At 44.3% G+C, this 22,251-nt stretch overlaps 1 protein-coding gene across 5 annotated transcripts in view; it reads right to left on the bottom strand.

Moving 5' to 3' along the window:
• The window catches only part of Cask (peripheral plasma membrane protein CASK), a 222,577-nt gene that overhangs the window by 160,125 nt on the left and 40,201 nt on the right, over nt 1-22,251 (bottom strand). For all 5 annotated transcript variants that reach the window (XM_078179411.1, XM_078179413.1, XM_078179412.1 and 2 more), the window contains 5 exons: nt 20,553-20,728; nt 19,872-19,994; nt 17,325-17,514; nt 16,717-16,838; nt 14,582-14,761 (listed from right to left, as the gene is read on the bottom strand). In XM_078179411.1, the coding sequence (XP_078035537.1) occupies nt 14,582-14,761; nt 16,717-16,838; nt 17,325-17,514; nt 19,872-19,994; nt 20,553-20,728 (791 nt within the window). The remainder of the gene's footprint in view (nt 1-14,581; nt 14,762-16,716; nt 16,839-17,324; nt 17,515-19,871; nt 19,995-20,552; nt 20,729-22,251) is intronic.

The following is a 22,251-nucleotide window of genomic DNA, read 5'->3' as shown; positions in this document are numbered from 1 at the left end:
CTCCCCAGCCCCGTGCCAAATTAATAAGAGCAATCGACGTTTGCCACCCCCCGTCGTTATTTTCCAGGTTAAACGCTCGCGGAATCTCGGCCGATCGAAGAAAAGGAGACGCGTTTTCCTCTCCTCGAACTTCCCCACGTCGCGAAAAAGTCGCGAGCAGTTTCCGAGGATACGCTATTCTACGCGACGACGATCTCTGCCATCAATCTATCCTATCCAGTGATTTATTCCATTTTCGGACGATTTGCCGAGCTCTGAATTCCGAAAAGACTGCGTCGCGATAGGAGCTTTTAATCCATCGATCACTGTTTCACTTTTGTTTTTGTTCTGTAACAGTGACGATTTTGCGATTTTTGCGTTGCTCGTTTATTTGTTGGTTTTGTAGGGTGTTTGGTTAAATGTTGTGATGTTGTGGAGTATTTTTATGGGAGAAGTGAGAATTATTTTGTCGGTGGACTGGTTAGGATTGCGTAAGGGTGTCTTTTAGCTGGCGTGTATATATTAATATTTATTATAGGTAATATAATATATTAATATTATACGCAATATAATATATTTTTACAACAAACAGTGCCTATTACCCTATCTAAAGCATAACAATGCCCACGACCTAACGGATAATATTAATACCTACACTATACAAAAAGAAAATACTGAAACCATCCCCTATGGGTCCAGTCTAACAGCGGAACTCTATTACAGCGAACCGATTCGTCATAAACAACCGACGGAACAGAATCGAAACAGCATTATGGTGTTGCTCGGACACGTTCACCGCAGAGATTCCCTTCGATTAAGCGGCGTCCGAAAATCGGGGGTAGTAAATCCCGGGATAATATTATTCGCTCTGTAACGCAACGACGCGCGGCTCGCCGGGCTGCTGCAGCAGCAGCAGCAGCAGGCTGCGAACGAACCGTTCGCCGCAAGTTTCAAGAACATCTCGTTTTTCACGGAAGTTCGTGCAAAACCCGGCCCGGCATCAGTTTTACCAGATCCCGAGCATCCCCCGTACGTGGCCACTTTGTTTTACTGCGTCGACGTGATGGCGTTACAAAACGGGGCCGCGACGCCGAGCCCAACGACAGATACGGTACTACGTAGCCGCACTTGCACTTTTCCCGAACAACCTGTCTGAGCACCGACTTTACAGGAGAGGCAGAGAGACCTGAAGTGTCGTTAGGACGCATTTTTCGGGAGCCGCGGGGCGGAACGACGCGAACAAACCAACGTCTACCGAGCCCCCCTTACCGTCTCTCGTTCGGTTTCAGGGCGGCCCGGCGATATGGGGCTATTTACCCACGGTGAACGCGGTGAAAATCTCATTTTAAGGGGCATTATCGTTTTCCTGGGTATTGTTTGTTTCGAGGACGTTGTTGTTAAGAACGACGCCGTTATTTTGAAGGATGTTGTCGTAACACGAGACAGTGTCGGTGTAAAAAAGAAACGTCGTCATTAGAGAGGACATTTCTATTTATTACTGTCTATACAATAAATTGTATTTATTATTATCTAATAAACTTATAAATCATTCAATAAGTTACATCTAATTTAATATCCAATAAATTATTATAATTGTAATAGCACAACTTTAACAGAGAATTGAAACCAAGAAAATCTGTAAATATTACAATAAATATTCTGTTAACAATTAGAAGAAATTCATAAGATAAAAAAAGCTCTTGCAATTTATACAATGTATTAAATGATTTCTGACAAGGTCTAACAAATTTCAATCAAATTATAATAGGACGAGGTCGGACGTAGCAAAAGCCAATAAACAATTTGCAAAAAGGCATTTCTTTGTAAAATAGCGCGACGTTCCCGTCGTTCGATGAAAAACGTATTAATGGTCACGGACGAACGCTGAAATTATGCACCTGGGGTTACGGGTTACTCACGTACCACCTATTCCAATGTAATTCACCTACTCTCCCCCCCACCCCAACTCGTGCAGCATGTGCTCAATATGTCTGCCGTCGTACCGCATCCAAGAATATTACGCTCGACGGTCGAATCCCATATTTCTTCCCTTCGGCAAACTGTATTAAATTCGATATACTTGAATAGGTTTTCTCGTATGCCAATTGCCGTTTCCAGACAGCGCGCCCTGTGCTCCTCCCTCTCTCTCTCTCTCTCTCGTAAATAAAAATTCCGCGGGCCGCGTAACACGCGGAACAAATAAATAAACCCGTCTTTTATTAACCCTTTGGGTCGCGACACGGCCCTCCGACACGCGCGAGACTTCGTCCTACAATAACTTTTCCTCTAATCATTGTACCAACGCCGTTTTTGTTCGTCCCCCCCTACGTCCTCCTCCCACTCCCCCTCCAGCGCAATTTAATCTCTCGGTGCCGCGGGTAATCGATTCGACGAAACTACCTTTTCAAAGAGTTCTCGTACCTGTGCCGTAATTACCGTCTTCCATGGTTGTTATTAGCGCTTTCATCGCGAGAAAGCGCGTTCGACTCTTTATGCTGAATTTGTATAGGGAATTTTTGTCACTGGAATTATTGTAGATTTCTTTGGGGTGTATTAAGTTTTAGTAGATTTTTAGTAGATACTTTAGATTGTGATAGATTTCTTAAATTAAAATTTTAACTTCTAATAGATTTTTAATGGATAGATTTGAATTGATTTTAAATAGGGGTGGAATTGGTTACAGCACACTTCTTAATGAAAATTGAGTTTTAATGAATTTTTGATAGAGATTTAAATAGGAGTTTGAATGGAAATTTAAATAACAAATTGGATAGGAAATTAAATAGAAATTTGAAAAGAAAAATAAATAGAAATTTGAATAGAAAATTAGACTGTAATTAACTTTGAATAGGGGTGAAATTGCTTTCGGCAGATTTCAATATGAAATTGTAATTAAAATGAATTCTTATTGTAAAGCGTAATTATTACAGATTATTGACAGAAACTTTTAATTCAGTGGGTTTTCAATAGCGATGTAAATTAATTGGGGGTGGTGGAACGCAGTGAAACTGCATGTTACTGCCATCTATGTTGCGTGGGAGCAGTTAGACTTCGCAGGGCATAGTATTGGAAATAATTCAAGATGGAGTCCGGTATTCCCAATATTATATATATCAATATTACGTGTATATACAATACTAAATAAATAAATATATGTAGAATATATTAGTGTTATCATATATCATAGGTTATATGACACATAACCTCAATATAGTTTCAATAACTTGTACATATATTAATTATCATAATATATAGATTAATTATAATTGTCATAGTTTAACAGTCGGAGGAAAGACACTAAACTGCAATTATATAAAAAGGAAGTCACGGTCGCGGGAGGTTTTTAATTCGAAATCTTGCCGGGGATGCTCGCGTCCGAATAATTCGGACTTTGTTTTTAATTTCTCTTCCTTTTTTTACCGTAACAATCGCGGGACTTTACGGTACGCTGCGTACGTATACAGGATTTGAAAAAAAAAGAAAGAATAAATGACGTTCGTAGGTGGCGACAATGGTCCGGCGAAAAACAGAATCTCTAATGAGCATGGAATAAAAGCGCGACCCCTTACCTCGAAACTTCGTTACATTGTAAACAATGCCGACTATGTTTAAGGAAAAATTAGTTTTCTGTTTGCGCCGGGAAAGAAACGCGCCACCGTATATATATGTACGAACGTTAGTATATATAGTATATATAGTATAGTATAGTATATATAGTATAGTATATATACATATGTATACATTATACATTATACATGTGTACAGGATGTTCAGCTTGCCGGCACCGCCCGGCATTTTATTAATGAACAACTTTAAGAAACCATTTCTTTTAAGCGAGATTAATGGACGGGCTGTGGATTACGAACTAATGAAGCATTCTTTTTATTTCGACGCGCTTGTTGCGTTCCCACAGAATTTCGTCTGCCGGCAAGCTTTCCATTTTCGTGGTCCGTGTTTCCCACTTTTTAATAGAAAGTTTAAATTGCGACAGATTTCTCATAGAAATATAGAGGGTAATTAATTTCGAATAGGGGTGAAGAACAGCAAAGAATTCTATAGAAAACTTAATTATACTATTATAGATACAGCTTGCAATAGATGGTTAATAGAAATTTTAATTTTCGTAGATTTATAATGGAAATTTTAATTTTGGTAGATTTGTGATGCAAATGTTAATTTTCATAGAATTTTAGCAGAAAAGAAAAGTTTCACCAATGCATAGATGCGTGTCGCTGGTAGAACACCGACGACGAGCATATCCTCGAAGGATGCAATGCCGCGAATCCGCGGTAGTGTTCTCCGAGGCGGATCGCTCCTCGGAGGAGCATCGATCGCAGCCGATTACGGAGCCGACGGAAGAAGAGATAAGATATTGGCGAGACCTTTTAAGATACAAGACGATTGTGTGAAGCGTCCGATATATCTCCGCGCGTATCCGGCTCTCGGTGGGGGATGGGAGGGGGAAGGGCTTGTTCCAAGTCCTTAATAGCTGAGTCAGGCAACCTGTCCACGATACGGAGACGGTTTACACGTCGTTCGGCGAACGAGCGACGCTCGAGGACGGCTGGAGATCGGCTGATAGAAAAAGAGAGGAGAGAGAGGCCACTCTCGCGACCGGTTAGATGAACTGATTATCACGAGAAGCGCGTTATATCGTCGATGGCAATTAGATGAAACCTTCAAAATTTTCTTCCTACTTTTCTTTACCTTTTTTAACTATTTTTATTATTCCGAATAATCTCAGGAAAACAGCTCCATTAATTCTAATAAAATTAATATGATATAAGTACAGTATATTTCTAATTTTCACAGAGCTATTTCCTACATTCCTGCACCAGCAGGACAGAAAACGATCTCGCGTTATTCAAGCGCGTTGATCCCCGAGCAGAGTCGCGCGAACGTTTTTGTCGCAAATATGTGCCACGCCTCCGCTTGTAAGTTCAAGCTACGGCGGCACAATGCTGCTGGAAAAGATGTCAGAGTAAGAGGAACATCGTTGCGAATGTGGCGACTACCTCCGCCACTCGCCAACAGATGGATCCCTATCCCGAAAGCTACCTAAAAGCGTCCCTGTTAAAATATATGTGGCGAAAATGACGTTTTAGCCTTATCTAAGGCTAATTTTCAAATTTTCTCATCAAATTTTTCTTTGACTATATTATCATTGCAGGTACCCAATCAAAGGTGTTGACAAAATTTATCTTGACAGGCACAGGCCTCCCTATCTTATTAAACATTTAAAAAAAAGAAAAAACAACCCTTATCCTTGTCTGAGGTTAGGATCCGCTAGAAAGCTTTACTGAGGAGTCCACTGGGACTAGGACCACTAGGACCACTAGGGCTAGGACTAGGACCACTAGATACGAAACTCTCCCCCCACCCCTTTATCTCCCCCACACATCGCAGAGTTTTCAAAAAGCGCGCCACACAATATTACCGGAGCAATTCGTTTGCAACGAAACGCGGGCATCGGCGGTCGCTCCGGATGAAAACAGAGAGCCCCGCCGGTTGATTAGCCGGTAGGTAGAGAGGTAGGCACGTCGCTCCAGGATCGGAGGGTTTTACAAACGAACCTCTCCCTCTTCGGTGAAAATAACCCGGGCTACGTTCATCGACGTCGACGTCGACGTCGGCGTCGAACAAGGAATTTCGGGCGGGCATGATCGGCGGCGCATTGACAAAGTCATTCTTTTGGGGTAGCTGGAGGCGGGTCGATGGACGCCTCTATGTAGACTGATCCTTGGCTCGCTAAAATTACCTCCATTAAGGATATATAGGGCGACGGTGTCCATTACTGTGCCGCCTACTACCGGTTTACCGTGTCCTTGTTGTGATTTTAGTTGTATCTAACCCCTCTTGGGCTAAGACTCATTTTATGCTAAGTTGCTTAGCACTTAATATATTTTTTAATAGGACCAGACAATTTTTGTTTGTTTCATTGTCTTTACTTTAATTTATTTTGCTTCCATTTCCAGACATTGATAATAGAAAAATTCAATTTGATTTCGATGTAGAAGAAATTAATAATATTTAATATATAGTAGATCTCATATGAAATCTTTATCACGAGTCTGACTCGTTATTATAGTGCAAAGGGTTAAAAACAATTTTCTTGAATTATAGCTACATTATTAAATATGTTTTACGTAGAATTGTGTCTGCGATTAAATGAATATAATTATTTTATATGTACTGTATAAATAGATTGCGTTACGTATATATTATGTATATAATTGTCTAGGAACGAAGTCGTCGAAAGAGACGGCTAATCCGATAACCACCCCCCGAAGCGCCGTCAACGAGAAGCAGACAACAACGCCTGGCACAGAGCCGCCAAGAAGCTTCGAGAAGCAAAGGTTGTTTAGGTTCAAAGGGTAGCTGCGAGACGCGGTGAACGAGGACAATAGGGAGCCGGCTAGATTTAACGACCGAAGGGAAAAAATCCGGAAGTTATTTCCTCGTTAGCGTTCGTTTGTCTGGGGTACCCTAAGGTGATCTGTGGTTTGCTATGATGATCTGTGGTTTGCTATGGTGATCTATGGTTTCCTATAATGATTTGTGGTTCTCACTGGTGACCTATGGTTTCCTATAGCGATCTGTGGTTCTCTATGGTGACCTGTAGTTCCCTAAAGCGACTTGTAGCTCCCTAAGGAGACCTGGGATACTTTAAAGCTACCTAGGTACCCTAAGGCAACCTACGATACCTTAAAGCCACCTAAGCACCCTAAAGCAACCTGCCATACCCTGAGTCAACCTATGGTGACCCATAGAACCCAGCAACGTCATCGCAGCCTCGCATGGCCCGAGGCGTCCACCGAAAGTCGTCGCGAGATTAATCGCCGGGAAGGGTAGCGGCGAGTGTGGGTCACCGAACCGAGAGGACTGCGAGCCTCAATCTGACGGCTCATCAAAAATACATGTCCGAGCTGGTCGGAGCAAAGACCTGGAGGCAAGCAGGCAGGCACAGGCACAGGCACAGGCACAGGCACAGGCAGGCAGGGTGAAAAGTGCGGACGGCTGATGGGAGTCCCAGTTTCCTTAACCGGGGTCAACACCGCTCCGAGGAACACGTTTTCGGCTCCCGTGTATCCCGGCACGGCGCCTCCGTTCTCCCTCTATCTATATAACGTGTACACTATATATACACACTCACATACACACACGTATATATATATATATACTAGCACTTCCGACACGGGCGCACACGCGGCCGCACGCACACCGGAGTTACGCGCGCGCACACACACAGGCTCGCGCACGGTCGCACACGGTGCGCATAGGGTTCTACACGGTCGTATGCGTTCGCACACGGTTGTACACGGTCGTACACAGTCGCACAGGGTCGTATACGCTTGTACACGGTCGTATACGCTTGTACACGGTCGTATGCGCTTGTACAGAGTCGTACACGTTCGCACACAGTCGTATACGTTCGCACACGGTCGCACGGAGGGATACAGACGACGAGAGGTATAACACAATATTCGGCGCTGCGCGAATGCGTGACGCTCGCAACCCCGTCGTCGTCTGCCGGCTGTTTACAGTCCGTGCGCGGAGAGCAGCGCTGCGCCGGGCTGCGCTAGTATCTGGCCGAGATAGCGTTCCCTCTCGTCTCTCGCGACCGTGTTCCAGAGCTCTCGGGCTCTCGGTTCACCTGGTTTTACCACCGGGACACCGCTACACCGCGTAGGTACCTCGCTGGACGCCCGATCATCCCCCACGTGTTCCGACGTCGCGCGATCGACCCCGGGGTTACGCGGAATCGTCAACGGAACCGTGGATTAAGGGTGGCGGAACGCGTCGCTCGCGATCTACATTCTGCGGCATACTAGCTTTCGTACCCTGAAGCCCGCCACCACCCCCGGCCGGTCTCACCCCTTCCACCGCGGCCGAACACCCCACCTCACCCCACCGCCCGCTCCGTTCCACCGCCCGCCGACCCCCCTCCCGCTCTCTTGCCCTGTCTCTACGACTCTGTGCTTCTCTCTCTTTCTCTTTTCGTGGTATATGCGTCTCTCTCTTTCTCTTTTGGTGGTATATGCGTCTCTCTCGCGCTCTCTCTCTCTCTCTCGGTGTAGATATGTCTCTGTCTCTTTTTGGACTCTGTATCTGTCTTTCTTTAGATATCTATAATTTTCTAAGTTTCTGTATTTTTCTCTTTCTCTCTCTCTAGCTTTCTGTATTTTTCTGTGTGTCTCTCTCTCTCTCTATGCATTTCTTTTTTCTCTCTCTTTATCTATCTACCTATCTATCTATTTATCTATCCATATATCTATCTTTCTATCTCTCATTCAACTCTATCTGTCTCTCTTTCTATCTGTCATTGGATTCGCTCTCTCTCTCTTTCAATTTCTCACTCTTTCGACTATCTCTCTCTCTCTTCGTCTTTGAACTCTGGCTCTCTCCGTCCCTCCCCCCAACGTGTCTCTCTCTCCTAGCTCCCTACCACCCACGCCTAGCGCGTGACACGAGCAGCAAAGCTCCCGCGCCGACGTTTTCGCAGTACCGCCAACGCCAGCAGCTGCCAAAGCACGGAATTGCTACAAACATCGTCCGAATGTTCACAACCCTAAACACAAAAATGATGGGGTTGAATGCGCCAGCGAAACCAAAGTCTATAGGAAACCCAGTTTCTTACGCGACAGAATTTCGAACCGTGGAACAGAATTCTCTTGCAGCAGGATTTTCTTGCAACACGATTTTCTCTTGGAAAAGAGGATCCATGGCCGGAAAACGCGAGCCCTTGTAAATTCGTCGCTTGTTCTGCACCGCGGTCGTTCCGTTCTATTCAACTAACATGTTTCGACCGGCGTGTTGTTTCTGCAAGCAATGAAACACGCTCCCGCGCCGTACCTCGGTTATTTGTATCCTGTCAACCATCCGCGCTGCTAACTATCAGTTTCTGTCGTTTATAGAGAAACCGGCCGCGGCACATTCTGTCATTGCGAACGAGCGGGCAACATCAACCTAAGTGCGAGCTGACGAGTAATGGGGTGCACCACGCTCTCGCAAAGTCAGCAAGTCGGTCTGATAAATTACTCGTTAGGCTTCTAAATTATTTTATGTCGTAGACGATAACTCGACAATTACGTTTTTCATTCAATTTATGTATCGATTTATTTTTTGATTTATTTATTCATTGGTTGATTCAGTTACTTATTCATTGATTAATTGACTGATTTGTTTATCGATAAATTTATTCATTAGCTGAATCAGTTATCTATTAATTGGTCGGTTGAGTTATTTATTCATTGACCAATTGATTAATTTGATCCACTAGTCGACTCGATCCAAACAATCGACGAACAGCGTTAAGTCCGAGTTCTGAAAACATCCGAGTGGCCTTCGATATCAACGACCAGAAGGTAAGAGGGTGCGCGTCATGGGGTTTATGGAGAGACAGGGCCTAAAACGAAGGGATCGTACACGATAAGGGCTGAGAGGGGGGAGGAAGTGGTTGAAAGACGTGCTCCTGCGCGAGACGAGAACGGTTCGATGATTCTTGACGTTCGGACCATGGTACCGGCGAGCTACTGCCACCAAGAATCACTCGGTGCTCTTTGTGCATGCGTGCCGAGTGAATAGGAGAGAACTCTCCCCCCCACTATAACTACCGGTGGCACGACGTCACGACGCACGGTAAGGGGCGTTTGACCCGGAAAGCCGGACAACGCTATTCTAATATCTCTTCTCGATGTTCGAGCTGTTGTAACCTCGCCAATATTTCTACCGAATTTGATGAGAAACGAGCGATTTTGTAGCACGAATTATCTAGGTTTTTGTTGGTTCGTCGATTTTACGTCGGTTCGCGTGACCTACCAACTTAAATATATTAAAGTCACCCCGAACCCCGTAACGTCTCATATACCAAAAAATATAATATTATTAACTATGTTATACAACAAAAATTCCACAGCTCGTGCGACATTTTTGAGTCGTGCTTTTTGACGCCAGTGCTGCGACGTAACGTGTACCAGTGTGCCATACGAGCAGAAAGGTCAATGGATGGTACAGAATGGCCGATATTCAGCCCGGTCCGCCGCGGTTAAACTGCCGTTGGGTCGGAGCGGTTGATGGTGGTGGACCGTCTACGATGCCAGAGAACCATGTCGTTCCCTCCGTTGGAAACCGTCGGTTCGGAACCGACCTAAAACCGTAGGTCCCCGGCTAATGATCAATATCGTCCCCGGGACGACGCGACGCGGCCGGTCAAGAATAAGAAGAAAACGAGGAGAACGACACACACAATGCGACCCGGAACGCAAGGAGCTAGGGAGCTACGCCCGTCGACGGCGGTCGCCTATAGCGCGATTACTGTAACCCCGAAACAGGCCAGCTCGATGCCAGCGGCAATTCCAAGCCGATCTAATTGGCGCGATACTTCGACCATACTACAAAAGGGGGACGACTCCGAGCACGCGGCTGTTCGCTTCCCTCCTCGTCCCTCTACTCTTCTTCGTCCTCCTGGTACTCTTCGTCCCCCAACCCTTTCGCGAAAGTCGTTGCTCTTCCATCTAGCGATGTCACATGCTACCTCGTCGCAGATTTCTCGGTGCGTGACTTAATCATTTCTGTCAATCTCTGACAAAATTATAATTGACAGAATTTCAATTTAAAAATTACCGACAACATACACTATATTTACCCTAACACATTTCACACGTCCCAGTACATAAACACAATGCCCGAATTTCCCTAGACACCGTCCGATTCCACGTTCACCGTGGAACGCGAAAGACGCGCCGCAGCCACGCCGAAATGTTCGCGCGAAGTTTCGCGATTCGCCCCGTTTCCCGATAAACAAGCAACAGCAGCAAGCAGAGAACGGATCGTCGAGATTCTTACCGGAGAAGCTCCGGCTTACCAGCTCGTCGCATCTGGAATGTTTTCAATGCGACGGATCGATTGCGAGCGGAATCGAACATTCGGGACACATCCGGACGCAACAGTTTAGAAGGGGCTCTCTCTGTTGACAAACATTTCCTTTCTGGTGTCGGTTACCGTGACGCGCGGGGTGGGGGAAGCCGTCGGCAAACATAAGCGCGAGCTATTGCCGCGTCATCGGCGTCGTGCCTCGCTACTTCTCCCCCCGGTCCTCTACGATATTAACCGAGAAAGCTTACGCAACCGTGTTCCCGCGGTCCGCGATCGCTTAGCGTCTAATTACTTAAGGATTAGCCGGCGATCCGTGAACGCCGCGAGCATGCGCAATTACCCGATTGCTAAGGCGAGTAGGCCAATATTAATCATTGCGAATGGCTCGCGGAAGGAATCCGATGACTCCGTCGGAACACGTGAAGTATAGCGACGTAAATGGTTCTCTAGGATAAATATCGATCCGGAATTATTGCAGCGAATTCTATGCGTTTATAATAAAAATTACTAGAATGAGGAATTAAATATTGTAAAAGCTTGATGCTAAATTATTTTCAATTCATTATGAGTATATTAAAAGAATGATAGTTTCTTTTAATATATATAATATGATAGAGTGTAAAATAATATGATATATCATAGTATAGTAGTGTATAGTATAGTATGGTAGAGTATAGTAAAGAATATATTATAGTATAATTTCGTGGGAACTTTTAATATCCCTCCGAACAATTCCAAACAGGTAATCTGATTCTGGCTATAAATTGAAAATCCAAGGGAAGCGTATCAGATAAGTAAAATTCAATATCGGCCAAGTTTTCGAATAAATTCAGCGACCGGGCGATTTAAATAAATTGCTGCTGTGTCGCGTACACCGTTGAGGAAACTTTGAATATATTATGATTATTGATGGGAGAAATATACTCCTGTTTAGCCGCTCGACATCGGTGCACGAAATTTTTCATACGAGCGCGCAGATATTTATTAGTATTGAATATTATCAATCTCTGAAATATTAAACTTTGCTAACATAAATTTCTATTCATTTTAATTTTTGCTAATATCAATTTCTACTAATTTTAATTTTTGCTAATATTAATTTCTATTAATTCTAATCCTTGCTAATATCAGTTTCTATTAACTTAATTATTATTTAATAATTTGCTACGAGAAGATCCTTGGAATTTTGATAATATACATTATTATAGTTAGAAACCATAATAATACAAAGATATTCGAGTACTATGTAACTTCTACGTAACTTATCCTTGTGTAACTTATTTTCTCGTGAACCCTGATCACGTGTCAGTCACGCCGCGTTTACTGTTGCAACGGCGGACAAGAAAAGGTACTTGAGCTCGGCTGGAACGAACGTTTCACCGCCGTCCCGGACCAAGTTTCAAAACTACGGTATCCGTTTACGAAATTACTGCCCCGGTCCGGTTAATTCTAGCCGGCTGAAGCCTGACCAGCATTGATAATTCACGTAGACGCTCTCCAGCCGCGTAAAACTGTTTCACCGAATATCTCCCACAGCTATAATTAAAACCAGCGTCGGTTGGCAAGAAATTAAGAATACAATGGCGCTAATGCCGGGCCGGTTTGTTTCTTCTATATCCGTCCGCGGTCCTCCATTATCCTCTCGCGATCGAACTGGGCCAACGGTATATCGGTGTCCTTCAAATTTAAAATTAAGCACGAAATTTTTGCCGATCAATAAACTTTTCCTATACGCTTCAGCGACTTTTAAATAACATTTTACAACTATCAGGAACGTATAATGACTTTGTATAAGTTCAATATTAGTTTTATAATTAATTAAATGATTTACTTCAGCTGAATCTCGCAGGAAAATTTCAGTTTTGACGTTTTGAAAAATACCGCATTGTGCGACGCGTGTCTCTTTCGAGGACCGTAGACTGATTACACGTTCGGATGGACAGAAATCGGGCGCACGTGACGGTCGGCTCGCGGCGAATTAGACACCCAGGGGACAATGCACGTGTCCATCGGATCCGAGCGAGAGGAAAATTAATAAGTCGGTTCACGCGGGGCCTTATCGTGCATTCGGCTATCAAGAGCCGAAGGTTCTCTTCTTCTCGTGGAAAGCGCAACCCTCCGTCCCTCTCTCTCCCTTATCCGAGTCCAGCGTTTTTTTCCCGCCACCTGGTTCCTCTTTCCACCGCGGCGCTGGTCCCGTTCTTTCCCACGGTCCTTCCCCTCCCCCACGTGTTCCTCCGGCTACAGCCACGGAATTTTTAAATGAGGATTTTAACGATCGACCTACATCTCCGCACCCTATTTACGGTGTATCACGGGCAATGTCAAACACCGCGGTAAATATACCGGGGCCGAAAAATAAGAGGACGCGATCACCGGTGTCACACGACACCTGCCACGGTGATTCCGATTGCGTTAGGCTGTTCATGGCGACCTTAACAATGTTCCAAAACGCAAAGACTATTTTTGATTGGTCTTTAAATTTGGCCTGAAGGTAGCTATATTATTGTTTAGTAAAAACTATATAGCAAAGATTGAAGATTATGGTGATCTCAATTTTTTATTTAAGAGACAATATTTTTTAAAATTCTGAATTAATTTTCTGTGCTGAAACATTGCTGAATGTAAAAATGGCAATTGAAAATCGCGTTGTAAATGGCGATTGATAAGAATGGAAGTGGTTGGTCGCTCAAACGATTTTCTCATACATTTTTAAAAGGCACGTCTTTGTCCGAGGACCATCTAATTTCCGATCCGATCCGATCGATCGCGCGGGACTTACGGCTTTAAGGGAAAACGTTTTCCTCCATCGACCCGCAAACTGTTTTTCTGTCGCTCGTGCGGAGTTTGCGAGCGATTTAGCGGAAACGGTTAAACAATTGAGCCGTTCGAGGCGAACGTGGTGTAATACTGATAACCGAATACTAAAAGATTGTGTATATAATATTAATAACCGAAATTTTGTTAATAATTTTTAGACTTGCTATATAAGATAAATATAATTAATAATACCGAAAATTAAGTATAAAGTGTAAACTAAACGTTGTCTTGTGCACTGAGTGCAGTTTGATAGGATTCGGTCTCTATGTCTGACTTATGACTGACTATTTCACTTGGAATACTATATATAATTACTAATAACGATATGATATCGTTTATTCGATTTATTTATAATAATATAAACTGATAAACGTAGGATAGTATTACAAGGGAAAAACCAGAGCCTCCGTGACATCCTAAACGCCTTCCGTAAGTAGAAATAACTACCATTAGTCAGACATCGAGTAACTCACTTCGCACGCAGTTCCTGAAACTATTTCAAATAAATTTAAAAAAAGAACTTGGATCACTATTATCCTCTGAACTATAGTGAACGTGAGCGATTCATAAATTATGAATATTTCTACAAAAAAATCGACTTATTCTCCTGTCTCCACCATGCTAAATTCAATCAGCTCACTTTTGCCAGGAGCCCACAAAATCCTCAGAATTTCTCTTAAATTATGCGGCTGCTCCATTTACCAGAAATTAATTGCGTTCTTCGTTCACGTCTAAACAAACTCTCTCAAAGTTTGTTTAATTAAAGTTTTAACTCTCCGATCTGGGAGAAGATGATACCTCAGATATAAGCTGGTTTACAGTGACGCAGTTGTTAGCGAGGTATAATTGGTATCAGCTTCTGCGGGGACAGCGGGTAATTAATGAAACAGATTGCCCGATGACTCACCCTCATATGCGGCTGGACCAGAAGTTCCCGGAGCTCCCGGAGATCGGCTCTGTCGATGTTTCGTATTGCTGAGTGTTCGATTTCACGGAGGAGATCCTCGACTTCACGTGCACGCTGGACTGCGTCCGTCTGCGGCGCCCGGCACGGCGTCGGCACGCGTGTCGAGATCATATCGTACAGCTGAAAGTAGAACCGTGAATTATTTCAATCGGTTCCTTTCATTGGAAATATATAATTATGCGACGTGTTTGCCGAGGTGGACAAAATCAAATTAAAATAAAATATAAAGATACAAAAATATAAAGAAACAAAGATATAAATATATAAAGGTTTACAGATATAAAAATATAAATATATAAAGATATTTATGCTCATAAATTCACTCGGTTGTATTCTTATAATACAGTACTTATTACAATTGCTACTATCAGTGCAATGCACAGTGTTACCAAGTATTAATCAATGGTAGTATAAACCCAGTCTACAGAACACCCTGTTCTTACTAAGAAGCCTAAATTCGTCGGTAAAGACGGGTGTGATACGATCATGATAGCACGGTTCAGAAGACCACGAAGATACATTCCATGGTAGACATACTTCTGATGCGATTATTGTTGCATTCAGAGGCGCAGCGAATTGTCTACTGAGTTACAGAATTTTTGAGAACAGTTGTGACAGTACACTGTATGTAATTGTATAATTTGCTTCGTTTAATCCTAAGAAAATTTTTATACCAAGGGCTTAAACCTGCTAATCAATACATAGTAATAGTAATAACAGTTATGAAGAGTCTATGAAAGACTTCTTTGATCCGTAATATTTCTGATGCAGAATGGATAATGATGTCCTACAATCTATCCAGCCAGTGTGTATAGAATGCTGCAAAAATTGTGATAGTTGCTTTGGCATTATTTTGTTGGAAGACTGTCAATTTTAAATAGTCAATCTTAGGCAATTTTAGTCTAATTTCATTCCTACTTGCACAAGGAACCTTCTACTAACATTATTTGACGAAACAACGTATAACAATGGAAATCAACGTGAAGATTTACAATCTAGCAACTCCTATTATTCCGACGAAAATCTCACGCATGCCAGAACGTCGCATGTTCACTATGGAAATCGAATTCGCGGTGAAACGGGGTAGTTCATTGGGAAACCTTTAGATGTCCCATCGTGTCACGTTTAAAGTAGATCGCGCGCGGTTGCGTTGGCCAACAGCATTGTTTGCATCGCGGCGAGGAAGAGGAGAGAGGATCTCCGGCGGGATCCATGGATCCCCGTAGCCGATCTACTCACCAGGATGCCCGCGATTTCAAGGAGGTCGCCGGCCAATTCGGCCTCGCCAATGAACATCAACTGGCAGAGTCGCATTCTTTTCGTTTCCTTCCGTTTCTCTTCGGAACACGCGACCCCTTAACCGGCACAAACGAGACGCACAGGCACATCTAGAACCCGCGTCCAGCGTTCCAGCGATCCCGCGGTCCTCCGTGGCATTTTGTTTACCACAATAGCACGTCAGCCATCTTGACAGCCGTGGATTGAGCGCTTGCGCCCTTTTCCACTCTTCCCTCGGGATAAAAACATAATGATGTGCCCGGAAGGGGTGAGATAAGAGGACGGTGGAAGTCGGAATGATCTTGAGACGGTGGCGCCCCATGGCTTATCAATCCGTCTATGTACCATCGACGCTAACGACCGGCTCGTTTAACCGGAGAAAATTCAATCGATGACAAAAGAAACGCGTTCAATCGATCGGAATGTCCCATGGAAATTCGTGGAAATATGTCACACGGAGAGAATTCGCACTCGATATCGGTCGTCGGTTCGGAAGACGGTCCCTACGATACCGACGCACGATCACGGTTTAACCGCAGCCGAGAAAGTTGCCACCCTGCAACCACCTCTGATCGAATAAATCAATTTCGCCCGGCAAGTTCAATAATCTTTCCTGTCCAGAAATACAAATGACAGAGGCAATTTGAAAAACCATTAGAAATCAATTTCCAGGAAATGAGAAGAACAGTCTCGAGGAAATTGAAAGCTTACAGACAGCGACGAAAGTGCGTGTCAACGAAAGGAGAGATTGTAATAACGATGAAAGACAACGGTGACACCTGTTCGCGTATTCGTACCTCTAAGGACGCTCGAAGACGACGATCGTGAATCGCTTCCAGAATGTCGTAGCGTGTCAGTCTTCCACCCTCTTGAAGCAGCTCGATATCGTCTAGAGAGTCTAAAATTTCTGCCACAGGACCTAAAATAGAATTACGTTCGTATTAGTAGACGGGATACGCGTTAGTAGTTCTAGTTCGTCGTGGCCGTACGCTGGCTAATTGATAGAAGGCGGACGAGAGATTTCACGTGTGTCGCGGATATTGTTCAATAAATAGAACGGCCGACAGGAAAAAGGACTTACAGACTGCGAATTTCAAACTATCGGAAAAAATCAATACGTTCGTAGCACTTCCGAAAGGTTAAAGCGCTATATAAAGTTTCTTTAAGATCATTTAAAATTAGTTTATCGAAACCCACGCAAACGATGCGCAACCGTTCACCGCCTCAGTCCTTTTTCGCGACATCTACTATACTATAGATATACTGTACTGTAGATTTACTATACCGTAGATCTATTAGACTATATCTATTATATTATAGATCTACTAAACTGTAGATCTACTGTACTATAAACCTACTATGCTATAGATCTAGCATCTACTGTATTCTCTTGGACGGTCCGTACCTGTGGTGGTGTATTTATCATCCCCTACATCGAAAAAACTATCGCCATTAACCTCCGAGTAGCCAGCGTGCCATTTCGACGACGACACCGCCGCCTTCACCGCTTCCTTCAGCTTTCGCCTCGCGTTGAATTTCTTAAGCTCTTCTATAGTTTCGGCTAGATGTGTTCGGACCACGCCCTTGTCACGATCCTGCAAGTGCAACAGAGTTCATTTACCAACGTGCACACACTTCGACCCGCTCGATGATGACACACGAGCTACGTGCCAGGACCTTTCCGAAACACGCCAACAACTTTCTTCGACGTGTTGGGCCAACTATCGTGTGCAAATATCGCGGAACAATCGTCGCTTTTTTTTCGTATGATTCGAGACGTTTCTGCAGAGGTTCGAAGCAACGCAACATTTCGCAAATTCCGCTGGAACCGTAACTTTTTCCAGGAATCTTTCCTCGTTCCTACCAACCGGATCTCGCGGCGCTGGGACATTCCTCGAAGGAGTTCTACATTCTAACTGGAACTTATTAAAAAGTTCCAGTAACTCTCGCCCCGATCTCTCGGGTTGGTTTATCTTTTATAGAAAATTATCTGCGGCAGAGAACTTTCGTATCGTTTGAGAGTTCCTGGCAGTGTCATTTCCGGCGAATAAAAATTATTCTATTGAATAGTAACAATAATAATAATAATAATAATAAAAATAGGAAAACCCTTCGCCTTGCAAAAAATGCTAAAAAATAGAGAAAAATTAAACAGTGATCAATTAATAAATAACAATTAATTTACTGTACCTGTATAATATGTACCGTCTACTATGTCACAGACAACCCCCATAACGCCAACGTAACAAATGAAAAATACGAACGAACCGTGTATCGAATTAACCTTAGTAAATTCGTGAAAATTCGCCCGGTCGTGTACGCGCGGCCGCCCGTCTCTCTGCCCCGCGCTAAAAGGGTTAATGCCGCGGGAATGACCGTTATACGGGGGTCTATCCGCGTCTACCGCGACGGTGAGTCCTTAGGGGTTCAGCGCGGATGGTGCGGTCGCGTTCAAAAAACTGTAACTGGCACAGGGAAAAATATATACGCGCGCTACAGTTATTTTCATTAACCGATGGAACTTTGCCCCTGCTATAGCGATCGATAGCCCAGTTGCACGTGTGTATCGCATCGATATATGGGGTGATTCCAAGCTTCACTACCTTAGGTCACCCGGCTAACCGTCGTCGCCCCGTGTGTCACATCGGTGCGCGTTTCTCACTTTATTGCACCATACACGCTGTGCACCGCGCACATGCGCACGCACATTCGCCGGATATAATAACAGAAAATGAGGCCGTTTATCGAAAGGCTGATACGATATAAAAAGAAGCAGATACCGGCGGCCTGTAGCATCTGCAAAATAGAAGTCGTTAACGCGGACAGGCCTCGGCGAGCGCGCGCGCGCCGGACACCGATGCCGGCCGTTATACCAGTTGCGCGTTCAATTACCGGCCACGATCTAAATCGTTCACGGGGCCCCGCGGATTTTTTAAAACACCGTGGAACGAGACGGTTCGCTCGAAGAAACTATTTCGGTGGCCGAGATTGATAAGAAATTATTTTGTCTCGCCTAGGTTACGATTTTTACCAATTTATGTAATATAGTAAGGAAAAACCAAATTTCAAACTGCCCTTTTTATTATAAAATTTTACATTCGATTGGAATTATTTTGTTAAATTAACCGGCAGGTTTCCCCCCCTGAAAATAAAACAAATAACTCCGAGATATATTAAACGGTCTTTTTATAGCGATTTAAAAAAAGCCACCCTATATGCGGATCGCGTTAACTTCGGCTGTTTACAGTAGAAACGTTAAAGTTTGATAAGGGCATTGGCGGTCCGAATAATGGAAATTCCGCTGAGCTGAACAAATATTTTCCACGTTTCGCGCGTGTTTTATACGAGACTGTAAACGGAAGGGAATCTACTGAACGAGTGGTAGAAGCCGGTGAACTTGGGATCCTTTGTAGATTTTTGATAGTAAACACGAGGATTGGACGCTTGTGAAAAAAATAATTGGACGATAAAAATAGCATCCTTTAAAAAGGATCTCTCACTAATTATTTAATTATATAGGTCAATTGAAACAACTTTTTCCTTTACAAAAATTTTGTATCAGCCGTCGTTAACGAGTTATTCACGAGAAACACTGACCAATGAGCGGCGTCAGCCACAACGCGGCAGCCGAGCTCGCCTCTCATTGGCCACAGTTTTTCCTTAATAACTCATAAACGGCGCCTCGTAAAACATTTTTACAAAGGAAAAAGTTGCTTCGAATATCCTCAGGAATGCAAACATCCAGTTTATTTTAATATTCGACACATTTTCCAGTTTCCGATGACCCCATAACGACTATACTACCCAAATTACAATTAACAGAAGATGCATATATATTCTGGATAAAAATTGGCCAGCTTCGACCAACGATAACTCTCACAAAAAAGTCACGCGACTTAAAAGTAGGGCGATCCCGAGTCGCGCCGGGTATTCCATAAATAAGGCGACTTACTCTGAGCCATTTGTGGTTGAGGACTTCCTGAATGGTGATCCTGTGATTCACGTCCGTCGTGAGCATTCTTTGTATGAGGTCCTTCGCGGGCTCGCTAATGCAGTCCCACGCCGCCGCCTTCATCTGGAAATTTCCCGAATTTCTTCTCAGCCATCGGAACGAACAAATAGCGCGGATCAACAGGAGTCTCGTCCGTCGCCGAGCTCCCGAGATTTAATTAAATTGGACCCCCTCTGTTTGCGCGGCCAACAAACGTGCCCGAATAAATACGTCAACGTTCTTTTCAACAGGACGTTCGGCTACTTTTCCAGCCGGCAGCTGGATGTATCTCAAATATTTGCGGGGCCCGACGCATCTAATTGCTCGAAGCTTCTTACCGCGGCGAGTCTTTGAACGGAAGCGTCTTACGGAGGTTCCGATCCGATTTTTGCAGCCGACGGACATTCTAACGCAAAATAAGAGAGTTTCCCAACCACGTTTCTAACATGCCATTTTTCGGACATTTCTGAAATTATAATTATGATTGCTTTGCGCCAGGTTTTACGAAAAACAATTTCTACGACGTTAAAATAATTTCGGTCGCAATAAGGGAACTTCCGTTGCGCGCGCAACTTTGCAGGATCCTTGAACTCTACGGATCGACAGATCCGTCGGTCGAATAAAAACACAGTGTTTTCGTACCTGTACACGTCCCGCGCAGATCGCCTCCCTCAATCTGTGCTGGGAGCCGACGAACGGCAGCGTGCCGGTTAGCAACACATGGAGGAGGACGCCGGCCGACCAGACATCGCCGGGCTTCCCGTACTGTTTCCGCTGGATCACTTCCGGCGCCATGAAGTGTGGGCATCCAACGCGACCTGGACGACCAAGAACATGATCAGCCGCGGCCGCGAAGACAATCTCCGCCGTGCCGGGGGAGCAGACTTGAAGCGAGGCGCCAGTGATTTGCTTCGTGAGCTCGCAGTCGATCGTTACAACTCGATGAAACTTCGGTGGGTGTTTGTCGGTTCGCGGTCGAGTTCGCGACGGCCGCCTTGGCAAACGGCGAACCGCGCCGGGTACCAGGTGACCGGGAACATCGCGAGAACCGTCTCGCGGCGAATTCACCTATTTAGCGGCTAATTGGAAGCTCTTTGCCCGGCGAATCGCGAGCACCGAACTTCTCTACAGGACCTCCCAGATGCGCCGGACCGTCAAAAGTTACAGGACTTTACGTGTACACGAATTAATGTCTTGCTCCGGTGGTTGCCATGCTGCCGGCTACGCCGCGAAGTTGTCGTCGCTCGGGTCACGTGACTAGATGAAGCGCGGCGAGTGACATCTGTCTCTTCGTAAACGCAAGAGTAGAAGTCGAGCTAGCCCGAGGCAATTCGAACGGCGTAGACGCCATACTTCAGCTGGTAGCCTGGCATCGCTGAGCGTATTTTGATAAGTAATAATATATTCTAGTAATATTACTTTACTATCACTTAATTATTACTATTATCACTGTTACTTTACAATTACTTAAAAGGGATCTGTTTATTGAAAAGAGTACAACGAGATGCTAGTCTGTGCTTTTTTAATACTAGAACTACCGAGTCCAAACGTGACTAATCTATATCGTTTTGTAAAAATTACAAGGTTTGTAATTATGTTCTTATTACAATTGTATCATAAAAAGACTTTTCTATTCGCATCAGCGTGAAGAATTGCCGCTTCGTCGGTCCCGCGCTTTAGGGGCACCCTGTAGAGAAGCTTTGCTTGTTTTCTCGCGTACAGGCAGATCGACTGGACGGAGCTGAGTGTGTGTGATGCCAACAATCGGATGTAATGGTATGTAAATGCGAAACGGAATGGTACATTCAGTGAAAAGAGAACTCATTAGCGCATCTAGAACATAGTACGAGCATTAGATATATATATAGATATATAAATATTTACGTGTTTCGTGAATTATTGCGCACTAATCGAATCTATAAATATATACAGGATGGTCGAGATTACCCGAACGTTTCCACCTACACAACTCTGCGGAAAAAGAGGTTGAAAAGAGGAACTGGTTGCTGCGCGTGCTGTTCCTTCGATACCGAATTGAATACGAGACAATTTTCTGCGATATCGTGGAGGAGACGTTCAGGTGGACCATCCTGTGCATAGAACAGATTGGACAGGCGTGGAGGGTCGGCCAGACGGTTCGCAGAGAACGAAGCTGCACAAGAATTTACGGGAACACACGTAGACAAAAACACTGACAAAAGTGAAGGAAGGGCGGATGCGTTTGTCGATGCTAGAAAGCGGCAATGTAAGTAGTTTGGGGTACGCGGGTAACGTTTTCACGGCGAACGTCGATATAACATCTTTGTCGCGTTCCAGTACACGGAAAACGACCGGGCACGGA

The sequence above is a fragment of the Augochlora pura genome, chromosome 4 (genome assembly GCF_028453695.1).
Source record: "Augochlora pura isolate Apur16 chromosome 4, APUR_v2.2.1, whole genome shotgun sequence".
NCBI classification, from domain to species: domain Eukaryota; kingdom Metazoa; phylum Arthropoda; class Insecta; order Hymenoptera; family Halictidae; genus Augochlora; species Augochlora pura.
Note: the sequence above shows the minus strand (reverse complement) of the source record. Positions and strands in the feature narration are given on the sequence as shown.